The sequence below is a fragment of the Poecile atricapillus genome, chromosome 13, assembly GCF_030490865.1.
Source record: "Poecile atricapillus isolate bPoeAtr1 chromosome 13, bPoeAtr1.hap1, whole genome shotgun sequence".
Classification (NCBI taxonomy): Eukaryota; Metazoa; Chordata; class Aves; order Passeriformes; family Paridae; genus Poecile; species Poecile atricapillus.
Window position 1 is genome coordinate 3521622 of NC_081261.1, and position 25085 is coordinate 3546706.

Below are 25085 nucleotides of genomic sequence, written 5' to 3' on the forward strand. Positions count from 1 at the left end.
TCCACCCCATTCACAGTTCTGGGACTCAAGCCACTGAGCCTACACCTTCCAGCTCCAAAAATCTTCCAAGTCAAGAGCTTGCTGAGAAAAGGTAAACTGCCTTTAACTAAACACCATTCCTCGAATCCCAAGAGAAGAGCTTTCAGCACAAGTGTCGAGGTTGAAGCAACCTGCCTTGTTTTGAAGGGCTTGTTCCCTTGGCAACAGGAGAGCCAAGGCAGTAGGACCGTGCTTCCTACAGTGCACACAGAGCCCAGCTCTTCCTGCCCAAAAGTGCCAGAGTTCAGATCCACCTGCTTTGCCACCTTGGCACTGGGAAGGGAGGACAAGCACACGACATACAGCCACAGCTGGAAAATACCATTTTCCTCTGAGCCCCATTGGTTTGAATACAGATAAAACAATGATGGGAGAGTCCATCATGCGGCTGGAGATCAGGCCTTGCAGGAACTTGCTAACAGAGCTTTTCTTCCCTGCAGAATTCCTTTGTTAGAAATCCTCATGCACAGGCTGAAAGTGGAATACTGGACAGCTGTACACATTAAATCCTGCCCAAAACTTCATGAGGAGGGATGTGGGGGGAGAATATATAGAAGCATATCTTCTGGAAACATCTCCAACAGGATTCTGAGAACTGGAAAAAGACTATTTAAAACAGCACATTCAGTATTCTCCAGAATCAGGATAAATGCCTCCCAAAGGATGAAGGGGGAGGTGAAGATAGAAGACTTCAGCAACCAGGCTTGGGGATGATGTGAGCACCACGTAGGAAAAGCTACTTCATGTCTCTAGAGAAAGAGCAGTGGCTCTGAGCTGATGGCCACTCAAAAAGAACTCCACTCATGCCCAGAACTTGTTGTGCTTAGGCTGGCAAGGGCCACAAAACCCGGGGACAAACACAGTAGTGAGTGGCAATCTCACCAGTCTAGAGCTGTCAGCAGCAGAGGACACCAGTTCAAGGGGTTTCCAGTTGCCCACAGAACAAAAGGAATCAGAAGGGGAAACCAGGAACAAAAAAAGCCTTTCTGTTTGTGGCAGTTTCCCTGTGGCATCTGGTATGATACTAAAAGCAAACAATTCCTCATTTCCCTTCTGTTCTCTCCATCACTCATATACCTGTCTTGATCTTTTAAAGATACTCTTTCTCCCTTCCTGGCTCTCTCTTGTGGCCAAGCATACACAGCTCTGTCATGTTTGTCCATCTCTCCTCTTCACACTCAGCTCACTCACACTATACACCCTAAACATTCACATATCTGGCTCCATCCTTTGGTTTTTCCAGAATTTCCCTATCAACAGTCCCTTTCTTTCTTGTGCCAAACAAGACCCAAAAATTTCACTTCCATGCACATGCTCCCATCACACCTTCAAGCATTTAGCAGCTACTCTGCATTACCCCACACTCCACTCCTCAGCCTCTCCAGTCTCCCATTCTCCAAGAACAACTCTGTCTCCTCATACACTCCAATCTTCCCATCTCTGCTTCCTCACCTGTTGCACCTCTCTGATCCATCTCCTTTTTCTCTGCATACCTTTCTTGAGAGGCTGCTTGTTCTTCTGCACTGCCCTGAGCATAGCCCAGCTATTTGTCCTTCCTACAGTCCGGGAAGAAAAGCCTAAATGTCCAACAGCTATCTGTGCCACTTCACCACCCCCAGCCCCTTCTTCCTGCTACCTCCCTCCTTTAGCTCTACTTTATGGATCCAGGTCTTGTTTTCCACAGCAGTCTATTTCTTCACACCTTTCAAAGACCAGAAATGCTTTTAAAATTAATTAAAAACAGCAGCATCCTGCTGTACATAATGCCTCCACTTTGTGGTCTGAGTAGATACAGTACCTTTCATTTTTGAGTGACAGTCCAGCACTGGGTCATGACAAATTGTGCATGGCCACCATGGGCGTCTGTTGAACTTGGCCCAAACAAGATCCCCAACTTCATACTTCACTGGAGTGGGTTTCTTCTCGGCTTGGATCTTTGGGGAAAAACCAGAACACAAGAAATCACTAAAGCTCCAGATGCTTTTGAAGAGATTTGCCTCCCCCCCTGTGTGCAGATTACACGGGACAGCAGAGACATTTACATTAAAAAGCAAGTGCTGATTTTACTTAGTGGCTCCTACACCTTCAAAGAACACAATGGTTCTCCTCATTCTTCTGAAAAAACACAACAATAAGAGGATTTGAGGTTTTTGGTTTTTTTTTTAGTAAGTAACATGACCTCTGGTAAATGACTGCACTCAAACTTCACACATTTGAACAGGTAAATATTTGGAGTTACTACTAGACCCCATTATTCCACCAACACCAGTTTGTTTATTTAAAAGGTTGCAACACATGGAAAAAAGTAGTGGTAATTTTCCTGACTGAAATGTGATAAGAACAGCAAATTAAATGTTTATCAAAAAAATAAAATAACAAAAAGTGAAATAAAAGGTTGATATCTACAAGTTAGTAACTTTCTTGCTTCTCAGATGTGCTCAGGATAAAGGTTCACCAGAAAATATTTGAAACCAAAGACAGGTACAATCACAAAAAAATCTTCTCTACTGATGTTTAGCTTGTATGAGCAGATCTGGTGCTGCTTTGCCCCAAAATTATGGAGCAGAAAGGGAGCATAACAGCAGCCACCCCCCTCTAGGACACAGACAGACACACTGACCTTGCCTGTCTCCAAAACCTGCTCACAAGTATCAGCTCCACAGCCACAGTCACCCAAATGCACTCAGCTTCTCAGGGCTGTGCAGCAGCCACAAGAATACTGAAATCTTTCAATACACAAACCCTAAAGCTGTTTAATGCCACTCCTGTGTCACTGCCCGAGAGCTGAGAGCAGATCCCGCGCTGTTCGCGAAGCACGAAGCGTCTCTGGCTGGATGTGCTTTACCAGCAGGATCTCTGCCAAGGAGAGGATCCAGGAGCTTTGGTGTTGGGAATTATTGAGCCAAGAGGAGATACAATAGGTTTTCACAGGATACAAGACTCCCCATACCCAGCTGTGAGGTATCCTGGCTGTTTAGCAGCACCCACCAACATGTCCCAGGTGGGTTCAGCATTTTAGGAGCTCCAAGAAGCTCTCTAGGTATTTTTCCTGCCAATAAGCACTAGCAATATGCTCCTCATTAAAGATGTTACAGCACAAACACACACCTTTCTGCTTCACTTCTCCATCCTGCAAACCACCCTGCCTGAGGCACGTCTCCTGCCATACCCAGTTCAACATCCCAGCAACTAAAACACAACAGACCTCTCTAATAAAAGATATATTCCGTTTCTCATTGAGTTTTATGGGTCTTATTCATGTGGTTGAAGAAAACACAAAAGAATAAACTCTGTCACATCAAAAAAAAGCACGTAATGATGTTACAGACTACATTATTGAAATTCCCTCACTCACTCATCAAAAGCCACACAATAACTTATTGCTGAGCAGTAGTTCAGGAACAGGGAATGTAAACAGCACCGGGCAGGGGGCTGCAGCCCTTCTCTCAGCCGCTGCCTTGCTGCAGCCTCTGTGTCTCCAGCTGTATCTGTGAACAGACACCAGAGGTGCTGCCTTGGCTGTTGCTTTTAAAATGCAGATGCACTTTCAGATGCAAACCCCTTCTTTTTTCAGTCTGTTTCCCCACTTGAGTTCTTGTAAATGTGACTTTGGCCTCAAATTTTTTTACACAGACTTCCAGCCTGGGCTTTGAGGGGCACATGTATATCCCAGCTGATTATCTTGGATGCTGTGCATACACATACAATAGATGTGAATCTTAGTGACAACTGTAACCTGAGCACCTGGACAGAGCAGTAAAACCTCACTGGAGATTTGCCAGAGCCATTCACATTGATCCACCTGAAGGACACCCACAACCCCTGCCCTTAGGCAAGTCTGCATTTAAATCAACTCTTTGTCAACCTCCAACACCCCAGCTGAGTGAAAAGGTGGCTTTCAGGAAACTATTCAGACAATGCCTAAACCTCTTTCCAAGAAGTCAGCAGCTATTCTCATTCCTGCCCAGTTTCCTCTCTCATTTCCCCAACATTAGCAGTCAGGTGTTGGACTCACCATCACCCACCATAAAATCCCCACCAGTGGGTCACAGAGGCAGGAAGCATCATGTCCTGAGGGAGAGCCTTGTGACAGGATGCACTGCAGCAGGTCACTGTCTTGCATAATTTTCTTCTACTCTCACTAAATCCCAGCAACCTGCCACAGATGCCTTAACATTTTTTCTTTGCATGGAAAAAAAAAATCTGCTAGGTACTTTCAAAATGTATAACACTGAAAAGCCAACAGCAAAGGAGCAAAAGTAGCAGTTATTGTCCTTTCCAGGTACAGTAAAGTCTCTTCCTTAAAACTCTGAAGCATGATAGAAAAATTATAACCCCAAAGCATATATTTCTTATGTCAGAATACAAGTTTCACCCCTATTAAAATTAGCATTTACTATGTCAAGATCAAAGTACTGATAAATCCTGATGGCCAAAAATTTAGCCCTACAGTAACAGTGACTTTACTGTTAGCTAGGGAAAGCCCAAGTTTTTTTAAAAAATAAACTTCAGATGTAGGCCCCTACATCTGATCACAGCACTGCTCTCCTTCACAACAAGGAAATATTCAAGTGTTTAAATAACAAGAAAATTTGTGAGCCACTGTAGATTGGTAAGAGCCGTGTTGTAATTCCACTGCAGATACACTGAAGAAATTAAACCAAGTAAGAGCCTTGGTTAGTGCGGAAGGAAAGGACAGGACCTTCTCTGTTGATGAGGAACAACAATTTTGTATTGTCTGATGCTCCCCTCAAGGGAGTCAGTACTGTCTACTCTGTTATCAAATGTTTGGCATTAATCTGCTTTTCAGATGGGACCAGCTACAGCCTAAACTCAAGATGATATGCAGCATTTCAGATCACCCTGTGCTATTTTTGGACAAAACAAGACCATACCTTGCAGATGTTTTTAATCAAACCTTCCCCACCAAAGATCCCAAATGATCACTGTGGAAGGGGTCACAAGCCAAGATTCAGCAGCAGGATGACACAAAAAACACCTGCAAAGTCACCTCTTGAATTTGTTTGTACTACACCAACCAAGCACACCAGTCTGCAATTCACTAAGTGAAATACCAAATGTTGGTGCTCAGCTTCATGAAGAGGCTTTCTATTAGAAAGCCAAGTACCTTTACCCCCCCAAAATTCTCACCATACAGCAAATAATGAAACATATCAGGCAAAGAAAGCTTAAATTTCCAAGTGTTTTTATTTTGGTAAACATGCTGTCAGTCCTCAACTGTCTGTCACCAATCTTTCTCCCTTGAAAATAACCACATCATTTAGAAGTGGTAAAAAATAACCCTTATCCAGTACCCACTCTTGGCTCTGTCACTGGAAGCTGTTGTTCAATCCATTCATCTTGCTGGTAGAAGTGGCACAAAGCAGAAGCCCACAAACACAGACAATGCTGACAGCCACTGGGTGCACCTTTCCTGCAGCACTGCACATCTCTGAATAAAAATCAGAGCAGCACCAACCCGTCCAGTGCAGCTGGAGATGCAGCTGCAGACACCCCACGTGCCCCAAGAGCGTGACCAGGGATGTGACCACCTTGGCAGAGCCACAGCAAGACTGAACTGCACACAAAGGGGAGAGATACGTTACAGGCAATTTCAAATTTTCAATTTCATATACCCAAAGAGACATCTGTGTCTCTTTGCACTGATCTGCAGCCGTTGTAGCCCTGCACATTTCCAAATCAGACCTGCTTTGGAAAGCCATCGTGGAAATACTTGGCCAAGAAAGGCCTATTACAGTTTATTCCTGGCTTAATTATAAACAAACAATGTTACTCAATGAAGCCAGGGACAGAACATGTTTTGCAGGAAGGCTGGGGCAGCAAAAGAGAATGTAAGGACGATGAAGAAAAGCAAGGAAGAAGCCCAAAAATAAAGGAGGAAGATTCTGCCAAGCCTGTTTCAGACACGAACTGGACAGAATCAAAGCCAAGGATGAAAATAAAAGGAGGCAGCCGTATCCAAAGGGTAATTAACCAATACAGTGTAAACAATGGCACTAATCTTTTCCTCTGAGTGTACAGCGGATACCTGCCCAGGGCCCTGCAGCAGCAGCATGGGATAGGGATATCTCCTGAGCAGATCTCACCACACTGGTAGCTGCCAGGTAAGTCACACCCCACCCATGAGCCGGCCCAAACATCACTGCCAGGGGCAGAAACAGCAACAAGTCTGCCCCATAAACCTCCAGTGCTCTCTTCAAACCTTCTCATTCCCAGGCCAGCAACTCTTGTGCTTCTCCCTTCATTCCATCTATGCCCAGGATAAAGTTCTTCCCAATACCTAGTTTTTATAAGTTAGAACTGTAAGCTTGCTGAGGATCAATCCACAGTCTGTCCCCACCACTACCTTTTATTCCTTTAAGTTTGGTGATCATTAATTTTTTCCTAACAGAATGAGATGACAAGAAGTCCATCTAATTCCTACAAGCCACCAACGCCAAATATGGCTGAGCTGGCTGAAGATCAACAGCTTTTTTACCAGAGAAATACCCTACCAAAACAAACTTGAGGGAAAGATGACATTTGAAGGCACCTGGATAGCCTGGGCCAGTCTGCTGGAGAGGGACTTCTTACAAGGACACAGAGTGACAGGACAAGGGGCAAGGGCCAGTCTGTGAGTAGGTGTAGATTAAATGTGAGGAAGAAATTCTTCCCTGTGAAGTGAGGCCCTGGCACAGGTTGCCCAGAGATGCTGTGGCTGCCCCTGGATCCCCAGAAGTGTTCAAGGTCAGGTTGCATGGAGGTCTGAGTAATCTCATCTAACAGAAGGTGTCCATGCCCATAGACATTGTCTTTCAGGCACCTTGGACCCCAAACCATTCTGTGATTCAATGAAGTTATCCACTAACACAGCCAACCCCACAGCTGATGTCACAAGTGCCCCGTGCTTAGGACAGGCCACTCCCAGCTCCTGCCATTTCAGTGGAACAGGTTATTCACCCTCTGCCCTCACAAAGGAGAGCCAGCAACTGGGGCAAGTTCTCCCTATTAAAATACTCCCAGAACAAACCTGGAATGGCATTGATAAAGCTACTCCAAGAGTCTTCAGGAGATGGAACTTCCCTCCAGCTACAGCACAACCTCACTATGTTAGCAGAGTTTAAGACAAAGCAGAGCAGTTTTAACCTCAGCAGTCAGGATTATCCCTTTGTCCATGCAGCTCCTGTCCCAGGGGATCCAGATCCTTTAACTCTGGACATAGAAATGAAGCAGCAATGGATGCAATTCCCATACAGTGACTGCTGCTGACAGACAGTTAAAAGGTCAGCTCCTATCTCTGTACTGCTCTTTATGAAGGGAGAATGGAAAGAAGTCTGAGTGATCCATGGTTCATTACTTTGCTCAGCCCCAACACTTGTGCACAGAGAAATGAACAGACACAGAGAGAAGGAAAGAGAGGAGTTGGGAAATAAACTTTGCTTGGGAATGCTGCATGGAAAGGTAAAAAGGAGAAGACACTAAGAACAACAACAAAGCAAAATTAGTAACTACTTGTGATGGAAGCCAGAAATAATAACTCTCATTAGCAAAGATTCATGTTTTAAAGAAGCTTTTCTGAAATCAAAACCAAATCAGTTGAAAAAAAACAAAACAAAAACCCCTAGAAATTGGATAGAAAATTAAATTGTAAGTACTTCATAGCTTAAGAAATATTTGAAACTAAGCAGAGATCACCAGTTTCCTCCATACAAAGTACCATTACCAAGCACAGGAGCTGTAAGCCTTTACAGAGTGAGGCTGCAATGCTGACCCTGCACTCGCTGTGACAAAACTTACAGGAATCAATCTCTGCACAGGGGAAGTGGTAGGCCCAGCTGGAGTCCATATACACAAAAACCCCCACCCAAATAATGGCACACAATGACATATCTGAACAAACCAGAGTAATAATAACACTGGCACTTTATGGCAAGCTTCAAGTCAAACAGAACAGCTGGAGAAGCCTGCTGGAAGGCCATGGGCAGCCTGTGCTGCTGGGGACATGCCCTTCGTCCCAACTGCTCCAGTCTTCCTTCAGCTTTAGCACTGCAGCAAAAAGCAAACAGATGTCTGACCTACATTCATGTCTGAAAAAGTACACTACCTCTTATCTGGGACCATTATCATCCAGAAGTGTTAAATACTCACTAATTAAATATTCGCTAGCAAAAAATACAGCAGAGATTATGATACGGACCAAATTTCTGTTATCAACATGCTTGTGGGTATTTGTTGTCTTTGGCCAGTTTTTACTACCATTTTCTTGGGTACTGAAGTTTTTCAGGGTCCATATATACATATAAACTAACCTGAAAGGTTAAAATCAAGAGAGCAGATTAGACTACTTTGGGTAATTCCGACATCCTGAAGCATTTCTATCAAGTTCAGGAGTTATCCACATAGAGATTTTAAATAAAGAATGTACTGACAACAGAACACCAAATTTCAGTCTTCAAGATAACTGGGTAACAGCATCCCTGTTTCACTCAGTGGAGACAGTTCTCATTATGAACTGGATGGAAGAGCAATGCAAGAGAAAGCTTGGGCACTTCAGCACCCTACCTCCCAAAAATGTACCTGACAGCAAGGTTTGAGGAAGGCAGGAGGAAGAAGTGGAAGAGAAGGAGTATGCTCTCACTCAGATCATCAGTGGAGAGAAATCCACTAACACACAGAACATTTCACACAGAACATTTCAGACCACTTCCAGGAGCCTAAAGCAGAGGACAGACTCTCATACTTGCTTATCTGTACACATTTTAAATGATAAAACAACATTCTCTTTAAATCTGGCTCTTTTAATCAGAACTAATTGTTTCAGAGAGCGAGGAACTGCTGGCATTACCAAAACTTTGCAAACTCTCACAAAGAACAATTCCCCACAAATATCTTCTTATGTCAGAGAACAAGCAAAAAAACCACAAACTGAAACCAGGTCATCAGATTTGTCCCCTTTTCAGCCTTACTTTTGTACTCCTCTATGTATTATCAAACTGCTCACCAGAAAGACATTGATAAACACAGTGCTTATTTTTCAGACATGAAGTTTCTAAATCCATGAAATGAAAAACAGATTCAAACAATGAAAAATGAAACTTGGCTATTTTAATTTATATATGTATGCTCCATTCATTGCAGCTTAAGCTGTAACCAGAATGTAGCAGACCTAGAAAACAACATGTACAGTGCAAAGAGTGAATACTAGAACCTCAACAGCTAAAAAGTGTGAGTTTGGGTTGAAGTAAATTAACTGGCTTGTTGCTCGTTTTGGTTCGGCTGTTGATGTTGTTCGGGTTTTTTTTAAAGCAAAAAAAGTGAAAGTATTTAAGGGGGGCTTACAAACCTTATTTTCTGCAGAAGTTTTTATTTATCCACAGGAAAAGGAAGGGATAATCCCACTTTGCTAGTCCAAATAAAAAAACGCCTCTTGTACAAAACCATAGCCTCCTGAAAATGAGGTGGTATTCAGCATGCAAATCCCCCTACTCAATGACACCATTTTCCCAAAAGAAACAAAATTTCTATTCATATAAAATTGTAATTTGCACTTAAAACTTTGACTGCTTTTTCTGAATTCCTACTAAAATTGAAATCAGAATTTTTGAACACTAGCAGGGCAACACATTTATCCTGCGCTTATTTATTTCTTGATATCCACACTCAAAGACATGACCTGAGGAAGGTTCATGCTTCAGGCACCAGGTACTACAAACTTCTGCTTCCAAGAGGCTTCCAAACCTCTCTGTGATGAATCCAGCTTCCTAAACATTGTGACCATACCAGGAGAGGACAGCCAACTAGAATCAAGAGGAACCTGACTTGTTTTACAGCTGTTATTTAGAAATCTAAAAGCAGTCACCACATCAGCCAGAACAGTAGGAAGTCTGAACAGGTGCTAGGGAAAACCAAACAACAAAGTAACATCAGGGTAAGGGGAGGAACTATTAGAAGGGTGATAACCACTCTGCTCCTCACCCTTGTTGTGTTAGGCAACAGCAGGTTTCTATGTTTCCACCACCAGTGGGAGGGAAAGTCACGAACACACTCCTCCAAAACAAATGGAAGCTTCAAGCAGGGCTGAGGGCGAGAGCCTCGCTGCAAACTCAGCACCGCAGGCACTACAGGAGCTGAAAAAGAAACTGGCAGTTTCCAGTGTGCTGAGGTACTACTGTGCAGGAAATTCACTGTTCACTTTTTCCTAAAGAATACCACACCAAAAAGCATTCCATCCTCTGGCTTGGATGCAACACTTGAACTGCTCCACCCAATTCAACACTTCTGGTGTCTCACATGCAAAAACCAATGCCTGAAAATATAAAAGGAGTCCCCAGTGCATTATTTCTGATGAGTGTCTGAAAGTTAAAACAAATTACTCTGCTATTTTATTGTATAATTATTTTACTATAAAACTGTTTTTCTCCTGAAGAGCCCAGCAGTGGGATGTGCTATCTCCAGCAGCATCCACCGCTGTCTCAGTTACTGCACATAACCAGCAGAACAAATTCCCTATCAAGTACGCTCTCCAAGATTTCTTGCCAGCTCTTCCTACCCCAGTGGCCTACCCTATGAGGAGGAGATGGGAAAACACATGGGGAAGCCTCCAGGACTAGAGATGTGCTGCCCTTTCCCTGTGATTCAGCCACCAACAGTGCTCCCAAAACATTCCCTTCCCTGATGCCACTCACGCGGTGCCCCTTTCACCTGCAGCCTTGCTCTTCACCCAGAACCCCAGCAGCACCCCAGCCCCACAGAGACAGCAGGGAATGCTGCTGGGAAATCCATCCATTCATTCACCTGTGGACTGTGCGGCTCCACCACTGCCAAGGCTACAACCAGTCCAGGCAATGAGTTGGGACAACTTAGCACAACCCTTCTGCTCCAGCTGTGCGAGAGACAGCAGTGAAGGCACCCAGCCAGGACCAGCCTGTCCTTGAGAGGGAAAGAAGTGATACACAAGGTGACTTTTCTCCCAACTTCTCTTTGCCATTTTTCCAAAGAACTGTGTGACATAAATCTTAATGATAACCACAAAGACTCAGCATGTCAATTTTAACAAGTGCTTTACCATCTTTCAGTAGAGGCAAGACACACTGCTGAAATTCCTCCTGGCTTCATCAATGCTTTTAGACACAAAAGAGATGGATGCACACCCAGGCCATCTTTATCTCTGTCGCACATTTAATCACTGCTGCAGAGCTACTGTGAGCAGCCACACTGTAACAAGATTTCTAATTTAACAAGACCAGAGCACTTCAGCTGGCACCTGCTCCAACACATGGCAGCACCTTCCCCTCTCCTGGGCACTGAGGTATATTTGGTATTAAAAATGGCATTCACCTAAACTGTTGAGTTTTTTAACTCCTAGGACAACCCCCCGCCTGTTAAGATTTCTTCTTTCCAATGTTTCTATTCCCTTTGCCTTTCTAAATGCCAGAACAAATAACTGAAAAGCAATCAAAATCACTATATATCAGCTGTCAGTCACAGGTAAGGAAAGCAGAAGTATACTCCAAGCAACTGCACTGAAAATTGATCATCATCCATAACACCAGCTTCTGAGTTACAAATATATTTTTAAGAAATACCATCTCAATTATATCTTAGATAAAACTGCTTTGTTCTTGGGGCTCAAGTAGCTTGTTGACCATTATTCAGAGTTCACCTCTTGAGTGAGCTGCAGATTTGTTCAGTTAACTTGAGGAAATTTAAGAAAAAAAAAGAAAACAATAATTGTTGCACATCACACAGTTTAATCCCACTTCTGGGAACAAGGGTGTAATAAGGTGCAACAAGAAGCTGCTATATTGCACGAGGCAATGAACAAATTCGTGACTTTATGCAGAATATGCTGCTCTGAAGTCAAGGGTTACTGCTACAGCATCAAACTAAGCCCCTACCATTGATTTTACCAAGGCTTGAGAAGTTGTAACAGTAAAACTTGAATCGCTGTACCTCTAACAACCTAAGATTTGTTAGGAAAAAAAGGTTCAACTTGTGGGAGATACTCTTCCAAAAGAAATCACCATCATGTATAGTCATTTAGTAGAGCCAGCAGAGCCTAAGAAGTGGCATCCAGCCCAAAAAAAAAAAACCACCTGCAAAAGACAATTTAATTGCTACTATTTCCAGAATTACAACTGCAAACCAGGACAAACCAATATTAACCAGGACATCACCTGAACAACTTCTGCTCAAGTTTTAGAAGTAAATTTTAAATTTAGAAAGCAGAAATTACACAGAGGTTTCTGTCATTATGTCCAATCTGCAGGAAAATAACTCTGGTTTTGCTATTTGCAAACAGGTTCAGCTTCAGAACATGAACCTACAAAGGCATCAGTCATTTAAATTTCACATGGCACACCAGGTATTTTCTAGAGAAACCAAGTCATTTCCTGTAACACAATGTACACAAACAGATATTTCACACCTAATCAGCAATCAGAGAACAAATACAATGAAACAAGAAGAGGAAGGGCAATCTCAGCCAAATGCTATGATAAAATGCTTCCAGGATCCAACCTGCTGTGCAGGAGAGCTCTGGATCCTACAGACTGTTCAGAATGCTCAGAATGAGCTGCTGTCACACCCTCACACACAGCAGGTCCTGCTATGACAGCTCCCAACACCCACCCACTCACACCTCCATCAGGACCAAGTGGCAATGCAGCATCATCACACTGTGAAAGCATGAAGTCATTAAGGACCTCAAAAACTTACGGTCAAGCAATAACACAGGGCCCTCACTGTGGAATTTCCCATTCTTCTGGACACCCACCACAGCTGAAAGTCCTTTACAGGTAAGTTTAGAGCTATTTGAAACAGGCATGCCCTTCAGTACAAGGCCTCGTGGGTGCCACCAGGCTGCACAGCAAGGCAAGATCCAGCTACGTAGTCTTTCCTGTGAAATAATACCATCCTCCAAACAGTGTAAATCCTAGTGGCAAAGGGGGGATGTGTGGAGGGCAGAGGCATGGGGACAGTAACACACAAAGACCCCGTTCTCTCCAGGGGCACAGAGTGGGAGATGATGCTTGCAGCAATCACTGAGAGCCAAACAAAATCCATCTCCTCACCAGGAAGATGTAAATTACCAAGGAAATTTACGCTCCCTGCTAAAACAAACCACTGTCATACCTATTGTATCTCAGGGATATAATGTTATCAGTAGTTAATTACACCTCCGATCAACAGTCTGTAGCAGGAGATTCTTTCAGAAATGTTTACAAGAGTACCGAAGATCACTTGGCTTTGGTTCCTTCATTTTATTTTTAGCAGAGAGAGAAATGGCACCAGACACGTCAGTTAATAAACCAAACACCAGAGTTAACTTTCACACAGGCAACACCAACACTTTATAATGAGAGTACCCTCTCACAGCTGCAGATCAGAGCAGAACTCAAGTTCATCATGGATGAATTCTAGAGAGGACTCTGCTGGCCTCCAGTACTTCTAACACAGTGCCAACAGTGTGATTCTGGTAAAGTAAAAACCTTCCAGGAGGCTTACACACATGCCTCACTCATTCCTCACACCCAGCCCCTGAAAGCAGCCATTCTTAGGGATAAAACATCTGGCTCTAGATTTCCCTGTACCTCACTTCCTCACTGTCATTACCTGAAGAACACACTCCTGCATTGTGGGAATGGACAATAAGGAAATAATAATGAAAAGTGACACTGAGCTTCATGCAAGCCTCTGCACATCCTGAAGTCTGAAACCGTCAGGGACCCATGCAGAAAACAGCTTGTGAATGCAAAATGTACACACAGGAGTGGCCCAGATGTACCTGAATCCAGGAACTCTCTGCTTCCTCAAACGCTCAACTCTGCAAACCAAATGACTCAAACATACTTTGTGTGTAATAACTAAAAACCAACAAGCTGAAGTATTAAGGCCTCAAAAGTTACATTAGAAGAGCAAAATTTCCACATGAGAGTTCTACAAGAAACAAGTTCACCTGCTCTAATTCAAGCAATATCTACAGCACTCAGACCTTCCGTGGCTGTACCCACCCTCCCCAGTACTGGAGTCTGCACTCACCTCTCCCTCCAACTCGACATAATGCTGTCCAGGGCCTCTGCAACTGGGAAATGCCAGGAAGGCACAAACTCATATCAGGATGGTAAAGAACAGAGATATTCAAGAACAACCACCCATTTAAATTTAAATGGCCGTAGCCCAACATGTGCACAAGGCAGAAAGCCAGCAGCTGCCAGCAGTCACTGTATCACCACCTCTGGAGAACAAGACCCAAGAACCGATGCTATCATCTCCTTCTCCACAGCACAAAATCTGTCAGGAGGTGCTGGAACTTCAGACACCCTTAAGGGAGGATTAAGTTGGCACTTAAAATAGCTTTACTTCAGAATATGCACATCTCTCTTTACAACTGAATGGTACTTGAGCAACCTCCCCTGTTTGGGGTAATGTTTGAGAGCAGGGGGTGCCAGGGCTATTACAAATCCCCATGCAAAACAATACCTGCCACCAACCCTCCTGCCCAGAGGCATTATTTAAATGCCGGACTTTGCATCTCACTTAAGACTAAACCAAATTCTGGCCCTTCTGCTGGAAGCACTCTTGACATTTCAGAAATCGGCCTTTTCAAAGCAAGCATCCATCGAAAAATTCAAATCTTGCAAGGGGCAGACACAGACATCCGAGATACACACACTTCCCTCTTGGCAAAACAGGAAGTCTGAGCGGCAGTGGCACATTCAGAGCCATGAGCTCCCGAAATAAAAGCTCTGAGACAGTCTTGCTGTAAAAGGTGGAGGAGCCCCATCAATAGGCAGCATAAAGCTGATACCTGTAAGAGTAGCCCAGCTGTGACAAACAGCTGTGCAGAACTCCCAGGGATTTGTGATGCTTTTTTTGGGGTGGGTTTTTGTTTCAAGTTTTAGCAGGTTCTCAAAAAACAAGCTGATTCCAGTTACCAAACACAGATGAGACTGAAAATAAATGCCTAAATGAATACAGGACCTGAAGAGCAAACCTGGTTATTTCTAGCTACTATGTCACGTTCAGCATTAAAACATTTTAACTATCTCAGTGGTAACTTGGCACAGAAAAAAATCCCTCTCTTCTCCCATTCCACAAGCAGTGGGACTAAAATGAAGGACCACTCAGACAACGTGCATTTTACTAACTGAAGAAAGAATGTAAGACTTAGGGAAAGCAAGACCCCAGGCTGCCTAAAAAATGCTTTTCTTCTTTGCCTTTTTTTTTTTTAGGAATGCAGCTGTGCTTTTAAGCCAGCAAAACAACCCAGGAAGGCTAACTACAGCAAACAGGTAAGGCAGTTTTACTGAAAAGTTAACCCTCGTTGCATATTCAAATAACAGGCTCCATCACTAGGACGGTTTTGTCACCGTACCAGCTGCAGTTCTGTGGAGCACGTTGTAAAGGCAACTGTTGTGAAAGTACCTCTGCGAGCTTCTGTTTACAAAGTGAGACCCTCCCACAACTGCATCACCGAGCACATGTCTGCAAGAGATCCCCGCTTTCCTATGCAAAACAAAGCTGAAGAGATGCACAAACCTCAGACCCACAGCAGCCCCTCATCACCAGAGACCGAGGGATTTTTCCCAAGGAACGCTTAAGAGTATCTGCAAGCCTGAACTGTTCCATAAATTAAGCTGCTGTCAGCATCTTCCTGAGATTGGCCCCTTCCACGGGCACTCCGTGACAGGTGCTCCCCACCTCCCAGAGCACGCAGCAGGAACACTGAGCGTTCCCTAAGGAACACAATCCTGCCTCCCAAGCACGGCACGCACAACCTGTCCGGCATCAGTGGCTCTACTGAAATTAGAGAGCAAGATGGTTTCGGTATTAGTCCTGTCAAAGGAGCTAATCTTCAAACACTGCATCAATACTTAAAAAGCCCAGAGTATACTCCAGCAAGGAACCTTGAGGTTGAAAAACAAATTGAAGAAATACACAAAAAAACCCCAAACCAAACAACCAAAAACTGCAGGAAATATACATATATGGCTGCAAGTAAAAGCTTACACTGAGAAACATCTCTTATACTTCGAGTCAAAACCAAATTACACAAAAAAATATACTAAATGCATCTATCTCGTTTCAGAACTCCTACAGTTCCACCAGTTCTGCTTCTTATTAATTCTATTATAATTAAAGGAATTTGTGAGTGTAGCGAGAAATTAAAAAAAAAAAAAAAAAAAAAGGAAAAAAAAAAGCCTGAATAAGAGGCAAGGTTTGCTGCCCGTGAGGTCTGTCAGGCCATGACACGGCCTCTCCCCGGCCACCGCCAAGGTCTCACAGCTCTGGAACCTCAGGCCTGGCCAGACAAAGAGCCACTGACAGCGTTCAGCCGGAGCGGCAGGAGATGGGAACGCTCCCTCCTGCCCTCCTCATCTGCACTGCGCTCAAAAAAACCCCTTCCAACCGGGGAAAAACTCCACCGAACTCCGCAGCGAGTTGCTGGGCAGAACGATGATGCCTCTTATTCCTGACGGGAGAAAAAGCGGCGGGGGGAGCGCGGGCGGCCGCGCCGGGACACAGGTGCGCGGTGAGCGCGGTGACAGCCCGCGCTGGCCCCGGCAAGGTCCCCCTCGCTCGGTAAGATGGCTCCCATCCTCCGGGGTGCCGGGGCGAGGGAGGCAGCGCGGCCGGCCCGGCCCTGCCGCACCGCAAAATGGCAGCGGCCACGGCCCCCCCGCCCGCTCCCCGACGGTGCTTACGAGTTGCAGGGCCGCCGAGGACTCAGGCTGCTCCCCGGGGCCGCCGTCCGGCACGGACTCGGCCGGCTGCAGGCGGCTGTCGGGGCCCCGCTGCGGAGCGGAGCGGCCGCGGCTCCGCGGGCCGGGCTCTGTCGCCGCCTCCTCGTCGTCGTCGTCGTCGTCGTCCTCCTCCTCTTCCTCGTAGTCGTCGTCGTCGTAGTCGTCGTCGTCGTCGTCGTCCTCCTCCTCCTCCTCCTCCGGAGTCTCGGCGCCCTCCTCCTCCTCCTCCGGCGCCTCCTCTCCACTGTCCCGCAGGAGCAGGGGGAAGGCCCGGGCCCCGCGGGGCACCTCGGCCGCAGAGTCCTGCGCCGCGGGCAGGCGGGGGCCCGGCGAGCCAGGGTCGGGCAGGGCCTCAGTGCCGTCGGCGGCACCGCCGAGGTACTCGGCATTGATCATGGAAGCCAAGTCCTGCAGCCGGCGCAGCGGGATGTAGCAGGACGACGGGTCCTGGCCGTAGCCGGGCTTGGCGGCCGCCAGCTGCATGGCGGGCGGCTCGGGGCCGCGGGCCTCGCCGAAGGGGCCGCTCTTGGGCTCGGCGGCCGACAGCGAGGTGCCGAAGGGGACGAGGCAGCTGCGGCGGCTCACTTCGCAGGCCTGCTCCATGCCGGGCGGCGGGCATCCACCTGCGGGCACAGCACAATGGGGTCAGCCCGGCCTGCACCGCAAAATGGCAGCCGCACCCGGGGGCCGCGTTGGGCTCCGCCGGCCCCGCTCCGCCACCGCCGCACTACAGGCCCCAGGCCGCGGCCCGGCCACCCCGGCTCGGCTCGGCACGGCCGGCGCCGGGGTCGCTCGCCCTGCTGGGCGCTGCCGCAGGGCCGCCGCTCACCTGCGGGTGCCGCGGGCGGCTCGGCGCCTGCCCCCGGAGCGGGCGGATGGGGAGACGCGCCGACCCGGCCCGGCCAGGCCCCGCCGCCGCTCCGCCGCCTCCCTCCTCCTCCCTCCCCCGCATGCGCGCGCCCGACGCCGCCGCCGCCATCCCGCGAGGGCGCGCGCGCGCCCCCGCCCCGCGCGCCCCCGCTCTTGGGGTTCGGCGGCCGCGGCCAATCAGCGCGCGCGCGCCCGCGCGGGCCTGGCCCCCCTCCTACCCCCCCGCACGAGCACCCCCCCCCCGACGGCCCCCTCCCCCCCCATCTCGACAGGGGGAGGTGGGGAGGGGGCGCTCAGTGCTGCCCCCCCCCGGCGCGCCCCGGCCCGGCCCGGCCTGCCCCGCTCCCCGCATCCCCCCACCCGGCACCGCGGCCTCGGGGCCGCCGCCCGCACGTCCATCGTAGGCGGCGGCAGGGGGCACCGGGCGGGATGGGACGGGGCGGCCCCGCAGTGTCTCCCCCGCCGCTCTTTTCCCCCCCCCAGCCGGGCAGGCCGCGGGCCTGCGAACGGCGGCGGAGCGGGCGCCAACAAAATGGAGTCGGCCAGGCCCTGCGCCCCGCCGGGGCACCCGAGCGGTGGCGGCCCCCGTGCACCGCTCGGCACCGCTCCCGGCCCCGGTGCCCGCGGGCGGTCAGCGGGGCGGGTGGCGCGGGTCGCCGCCCGCCCCCGCTGGGCTCGGGTTACCCCCTGCCATTGTCCGCCGCGCCCCGCGGGCCGGCCCGGCGCCCCCGCCGCGCTCCCCCGCCGCCCTCCCGCGCACCGGCGGGCCGGGCCGTCGCCCTCCGCGGGGCTGCCGTGCAGAGCCGTGCGAGCCTTGCCGAGCCTCGCCCGCCGGGGAGCGGCGCCGGGTGCCCGCGGCCTGGCTGTCCTCGCCGGGCTCCGCCGCTCCCGGACAGCCGCGCTCCCGCCCGCCCTCCCGCCGCCGAGCGGCGCGCACCGGCCCCGCGCCCGCCCGTTCCGCCGGGACGGGCCGCCACCGCCGCCCCCCGCAACCGGCCGGCGGCGGGCGGCGGCTCCGTCGCTACCTCCGATGCGGGCCGGGGTCTCCGCCGCCAGCCGCACGGGTCCGGGCGCCGCGCCGCGCCGCCGCCGCACCGGCACGGCTGGGCAGGCACGGGGCGGGGGGCAGCCGGGGCAGCGCGGGGATGTGGCACCGGGGCGGTGCTGCCCGGGCCGCGCGGGGGGCAGGGCCGGGCTGCCGCCCCCCGGGGTGCCGCCACGGGGCTCGTCGCGGCACTGCCCGTGCGGACCCGCTCCCCCCGCCCGCCGCTGCCCTTTGTTTCTCCCCCCCGCTCCGGCCCGGCCGTGCGGGAGCCCCCGGCCGTGCTGGCGCCGCGCTCCCCCCGCCGGGCTGGCCCCCGGAGCAGCCGCTCTGCACACCCAGGCAGGGAGCGCCCGCTGCCCGGGCCTCGCTGCCCCGCAGGCGCTGAAACGCTGTCCTGGAGCGGCTGCGGGCTGGCACCTCAGAGGGGCACTGAGGACTTGCCTCCTCCCTGCCTGCGCACCTTGGCAGCCCCACTGAAGGCACCTGCCTTCCTGGTGCCCGTGTGGTCTTGCCCAAGCACTCCCTCTGCTCTGTCTGTGGCTGGTGATGGAACAACCATTTCTCCCAGCATTTGCTTCTGAGGAGCCTCACCAAGGTCCTCGACCCATTGTCACCCTACTGTGTGCTGCCACCACAGAGACACTGCCATGTTCAGCTCATGCCACTCCAGCACACCCACGGAGGGTGGGGTGATGGCAGGAAGTTTTGCTCATAACATGTTTGTACCTCTGAGGTCCCAGCCCAGGGCTCAGCTGGTGGCACCTGACCTATTTTAGGCCCTTTCCCTCCATGCTCACCTGCCATGGTGACATGTGGGAGCTGGGGCCATGCTGTGCCCCACTGCTGAATGAACTTGGCACTGAGTTCCAGTATCCACACATTTCTCCCCACCTTTGCAGAGCTGGGGTATCACCCAGAGTGCCTCGGTCCCTTGGCTTACACCTGAATGGGAAATACATTGTCCATCTCTCCAGGATCGAGATGCAGACTGGCACACCTGGGACAGAGCACAGCAGCCAACTTTCCTCTTTTCTCATTGGAGCAACTTGCCACGCACGTTTCTGCCACGTTCCCAAAATAAAACTAGTGGTTTATTTATACCCCCCCAGGGGCGGGCAGGGCGTGTGCAGAGCAGGAACACCCCGTGTCTTCCCAAAGCTGTTGTCTGAGACCCAGTGAGCAACCTGGGGAGATGTTTAGGGCTGTTCCAAGCAGAAGAACTGTATCCTGGGCACTGACTGTCACCAGCTGCCCTCCTTCTGCTGAAGTGCCCCCTCTTAGGCTGAGCGGGGAGAGCCAGAGCCTTCGGGACATGTCCCAGCTTGGTTTCCCCTTGTGAGCCCCTGGTCCATGAGCACATGGCACAGCACACGCCGATGGGACACTGGTGTTCCGGGGCTGTACTGCTTGGGCAGCGATGCCCAGATAGCTCTGTGCACCCCGAGGCATGTCCACATCCCGCTGTCCCAGTGGGGCCCCGCAGTGATCCACCTGCAGCCATGTGCTTACTGGAGCAGGGAGGAGCAGGGCAGTGGTGGCGGGATGCCCTCAGACGCACTTCCCATCTGCTGTATCACCTCCGCCCGTGCCATGGCCAGCGCCCGCAGGAAGGGCCTTCTCCAGCCCTTCTCTTCCGGCAGAGGAACAGGGAAATGGCATCGTGGCCACTGCCTCCCGCTCCCGCCCGGATGTGCGGCACAGCGGGCAGCGTGGCCGGCCCTGCCGCCGCAGGGCTTTGTCTGCGGGCTGCAGCGGGGAGCTCGGGCGGCCGCGGCCACCCCACCGCGGGGTTCACCCTCAGCCCCCCGCCCCGCGATCGGGCTCACCCCCAGCCCAGCCCCGCTCCCAGTGCGCGCCGGGGCTGTACGGCCGGTCGGGCCGGTAGCCGCGGAACCGCCCGGCACTGCGGGCTCCCTCTGCAGGCCCCGGTGCCCGCGCACGGATCGCATGGTGCCCCACGGGAACGGCCCGGTGCCCCCGCGGCCGGCGGGAATGCGCATCCCGGCTCCCGCCATGGCCGCTTCCCGCACCGCGGTGATGCCGAAGGGAGCGCGGCCCCGCACCGGGGGCTCCTGCTCGCTCCCCCGGAGGGAGATGAGGGCGTCACGGCCGGCAGGCAGGGAGCCCCAGACCCCATCGTGGAGGGAGCTGTAGCCCACGCGGGTCCCGCGGGAGCCGTGGGCAGGATGGGCTGGTTGCGAGTTGCCTCCGGCCGCGGATGTTCGCCGGGGCGGGGCCTGGGGGGAGCGCGGACCCCGGGGGCAGCACCGGGATCCTGCACAAAGGGCCGGGGGCGGTGGCTGGAAGCCGTGGCCGTGGGGCTGGATGACGGCCGGGAGCGTGGGCGAAAGGGTTAAGGAGTCGCGGCGGGCAGGGGGAGGGCTGGCCCGGCCAAGGGAGAGGAAGGAAGCAGAGGAGGAGAGGAGCGGAGAGCATCCTGCCCGAAGGGTTTGCCGGGGGCCCCCTTTCCCCCAGGAAGCGGCTTGCGTGTCTTGAAACCGCAGGGATGGAGCGGCGGGAGCAGGGGCGACGGGTGGGGCTCAGCCCGGCTCCGTGCCCGCAGGCGCGGCTGCAGCGGCCCGGTGTCTCTGGCGCCGGGGCTGCTCCTCCTGCCGGGGTGACCTCTGCTTCCCAGGTCCCTCACCTCGCAGTCCCCCTGCCCTGTTCCATGGTCCCCCGAAACCTTGCGGGGGCAGCCCAGGGCATACAAGGGCGGTGGGTGCGGGCAGGACCGCTGCCATGAGCTGCAGGGGACAGGAGCCATCACTGCTGAGCAAATCTGCCCGGCGCAGAAGAGCTACCACTGCACTGTCACCTGGAGGCCAGTCCCTGCAGCAGCCATGTGCAGCATGGGGATAATCCCGAGGGGCCGAGGCCCAGGGTGCCCGTCTGGGTGCTGCAGCTGCTCTCGGAGTCCACCCTGCTTCCCCAGCCCTAAGGTTGCCCCCCATTCCCAGCTTAGGGGGTCCGCCCCAGCCCTGGGAAACGAGGCTGAGCTCACGCTGGACTTTGATCCATCCTCCCAAGGTAAAGCCAGGTTCACCAGGCTCGAGTGCCCTTGGGGTGCCCTCCCCACACTGGTCCTGTCACCCGGAAGGATACAAACGGGACGCACACTGGGACACAGCACAGCTCTGCCGCCCAATCCCCCGCCCTGTCCCACTCCCAGCCCATGCGGGTGATGGAGAGCAGAGCCAGGATACATCCCCATGCCGCAGACCAGTTTTTCCCAGTCGCGTTTGTCATCCTTCCAACAAAGTCCCGTGCCTGTCCTGCCGCCACGGCCACTGTCACCAGCCTAAATGCGGGCGGTGTGCGGCGGGGGAGCTGCTCGCCCTCTCCGTTCTGCCCGCCCCGCGCAGCTGCTCCCGCCGGCCGGGAGATGGGGCTGACAGTCCGCGGCTTCCCGCAGCACCGGCGGCTCTGCCCGGCGGGCGGGGGGCTACGGGCGGGGGATCCGCAGCACGGGACCACCGCCCTCGCTGGCACCCCCAGCGTGGCCTGTCCGGCTGGGACTGGGGGTCCGCAATGGCGCTGGAGCCTCGGCTCTGCTGCTGTGGGGAGAGAGGGGGTGCATGAGGAGAGATGCACAGGGATGTGTCTGTCTGTGTGTGTGTCTGTCTGTGTGTGTGTCTGTCTGTGTGTGTGTCTGTGTGTGTGTCTGTGTGAATAGGGATGGTGGTGTACGTCTGCGTGTGTCCAAGTGGGTGTGTGGGGGTGTATGAGGGCGCATGGGGGTCTTGTGGGGGATGTAGTATGTGTGCTTGGCTGGAAGTGGATGCATGCACGGAGGGATGTTCCTGGAGGGTGTGCCTGAGGTGTGTGTGCAGGGTGGTGCGAGTGTGCACACATGGATGGATGTGTGTGTGCAGGTGCTTCTACATGGATATGGGGGTTGGGCGCATGCCTGCATCTCTGTGTGTGCCTGCATCAGTGTGTGAGGTGTCCCTGGTCACAGGAACTGTGGCGGGATCCAGTGTTTGGATTCCTCCACAGGAGAGATGGGGCTCTGCCTCAGCCTCTACTCCGAAGTGTGGGTGTTCATGAGCCCCTTTTCTCTGACCGCTGGCCCGTGGGGGCTCTTTCCTCCCTTTGCTGCCTGGGCACATGCGGCACAGGCACGGGACAACGACAGGCAGGTCGTGGAACTGGGGCTGCGGCAGGCAGGAGCAGCCAGAGGGGCAGTGCCAGCTCCTCCTACCAGTGGGGCAGACAACAGCCTGATGCCTTTCCGCCCCGCCAGCCTCATCCTCTCCTGCCCGGGGGCAGAGGCTTTCTGCATCTCACAGAAACCAGATTCTCCCCAGAGATAAAATCCTGTTGCCTTTGTTTTGTGGAGAAAAGACAACATCAGCTCCCGGCCAAACAACAGAGTCGTTAAGCGAAGGCATCTCCGGGCAGGGGCTCGGAGCCACATCCTGGAGCTGGAATGAGGAACCAGTTGGTGTCCTGGCCCCTGGGGTGCCGTCTCCCCCAGGGCTCAGCATTCCTCCCAGGACTACAGCAGCTCTCCCAGGACTCAGCATCTTACCCACACACCCCCTTCCTCCACCCCAGACCAGAATCACCTTCCCTAGGGCTCGGCTCAGCATTTCCCCAGGGATCGCAGCATCTGCTCCAGGACTATGGCATCGCTCTAGAATCATAGTACTCCCCACCAGGGACCACAGCATCCCATGGAGGACCAGCAGATTAGTGGGGTGGCTGTGAAGCTCCTCATCCCCACCAACACACCACATCCCATAGGGATTTACAGATATATCCCAGAAACATGCAAGGGGAATCTGCAGCCCTAGAGCAGATTCTGGGGTGGCAGCAAGTACATGGCCCCAGAAATTGGGCAGACAGGATTACCCACGGGCATGGCCAGGCAGGGATCGGTGCCAGGGCCCAGGGACTGGGAGCAGGCGGCAAGGGGGGGTTGTGATGGTGGGGGTGTGTGGGAACGCTGCCTCAGGAAGCCAGCAGGATTTACTGGGCTACACGCTAAATCCCCCTCACAAAAGGGGCCTGTTCGTGCGGACAGGATGCTGGTGGCTCAGCCACACTTGTTTGGCCAGCAGAGCCTGGCGGATTAAGGACAATTGGTTCAGCCCTGACAGAAAATACCAGGAATGTTAAACAATAAAAACTGCCTCCAGTTGTCGTGGGGCTGCGGGACGCCCCAGGCTGCTTCCCTGCCCAGCCATGGCCTCGGCTGCCCTGTGCCTGGCAGAGCTGGTTTGGGCACAGCCCCTGTACCCACTGCTGCTATTTTTGGGGGTTCACTGGGGGATGCAGTGGTACCTGGGGATGGGCTGACGGCCATCCCCCCAAGGTGGGGCAGGCAGGTGGGCACAGTGGTGGGTACTGCCAGGACCCTGAAAGCATCCCTGGGCTGCACTGGTGTGGGTGGTTGGGCTGTGGGTAGCAGGCACTGCCTGCACCTGCAGCAAGCCTTTTAAGTGTGCAGGGAGTGAGCAAGGCTTTGGCAGGGATGGCAGGTCCCTGCTCACAATGTCCCCTTCTGCCCCCCTCCCCCCTTTTGTATTAAGCATTAGCAAAGCCACCTTTGCCTCACCCTGTGAAATTGGCTGTGGCCCCGTTTTCCAGGGAAAGGGCAATGCAGGGTGAGCAGGAACTGCCTGCCCTCTGTGCTGCCCTTAGCATGGAGACCCCATTCTGAAGTGAGGTGGGGGCAAGCTGGGCACAGCCCCTTTCCATGTTCAGTCTCAGGCCAGGCTGGGATCTGGGCAGCTCCTGTGGACAGCTTGGGCAATTTGCCCTTCAGCGTGTGAATGCCCTATTCAGGGTTGTGCAAAATGCATTGGTTCTGGCACATTACCGGACAGCTGGGATCCTTCCCAGGCAGGCAGGCTGCCGGGACAGGCAGGTTTCACACCTGCCAGGGGGCTGTCTGCCTCCACCCACCGTGCTGGAATGGGGGGCTCATCCCAGCAGAGAGGGGAGTTGGGCTGGGGATGGAGGCTGCAAGCATGTCACTGGAGTGGGATCCCCCCAGCAGCTCTGTGAGGGGCTGTGAGAAGGAGGGGACACTGGGATGGCTCTGAAAACTGTTGGGTTCCCAGCATATACAATTCACAACAAGCACAGCACCCATGGCTGAGTCAAGTCCCAAGTTCTGTGTCTCTTGAGATCCCAGACTGGCACCAGCACAGCAGCAGCCAGGATCAAGGGACTCCCTTTCCAGCTGCCCTGGGCCCAGGTCCTGCCCCACAGCACCTGCCAGCCCCCATCACCTTGGGCTGTTTTGGGGCAGGCTGTGCCAGAGAGCCAGCTTCCATGCTGAAAGAAGCAGCTTCCAGGCGGGGGGCTGTGAGTGCAGCTGGGAGCTGAAGAAGGAAACCAGATCCTGGGTCTAACGGCCGGCAAAGCCTGGCCCTAGA

At 52.4% G+C, this 25085-nt stretch overlaps 2 protein-coding genes across 9 annotated transcripts in view; both read right to left on the reverse strand.

Moving 5' to 3' along the window:
• The window catches only part of NSD1 (nuclear receptor binding SET domain protein 1), a 56853-nt gene extending 38313 nt beyond the window's left edge, over window positions 1-18540 (reverse strand). For 2 of the 8 annotated variants that reach the window (XM_058848848.1, XM_058848849.1), the window contains exons 1-2: window positions 16746-17567; window positions 1838-1973 (exon numbers count right to left, since the gene is read on the reverse strand). In XM_058848848.1, coding sequence (XP_058704831.1) covers window positions 1838-1973; window positions 16746-17387 — 778 coding nt within the window. In that variant the 5' untranslated portion in view covers window positions 17388-17567. Of the gene's footprint in view, window positions 1-1837; window positions 1974-16745; window positions 17572-17613; window positions 17727-18414 lie in introns of those variants that run through there. The other 6 variants (XM_058848847.1, XM_058848846.1, XM_058848845.1 and 3 more) reach the window with 5 other exon arrangements.
• Window positions 17832-24007, reverse strand: LOC131584225 (collagen alpha-1(I) chain-like). Its single transcript, XM_058849124.1, has 5 exons — window positions 23986-24007; window positions 21920-22253; window positions 21187-21443; window positions 20258-21136; window positions 17832-19093 (listed from the first exon to the last, which is right to left on the reverse strand). Exons 1-5 carry the CDS (start codon window positions 24005-24007, stop codon window positions 17832-17834), a joined length of 2754 nt encoding a protein of 917 aa, XP_058705107.1.
• Window positions 24008-25085: the final 1078 nt, after the last annotated feature.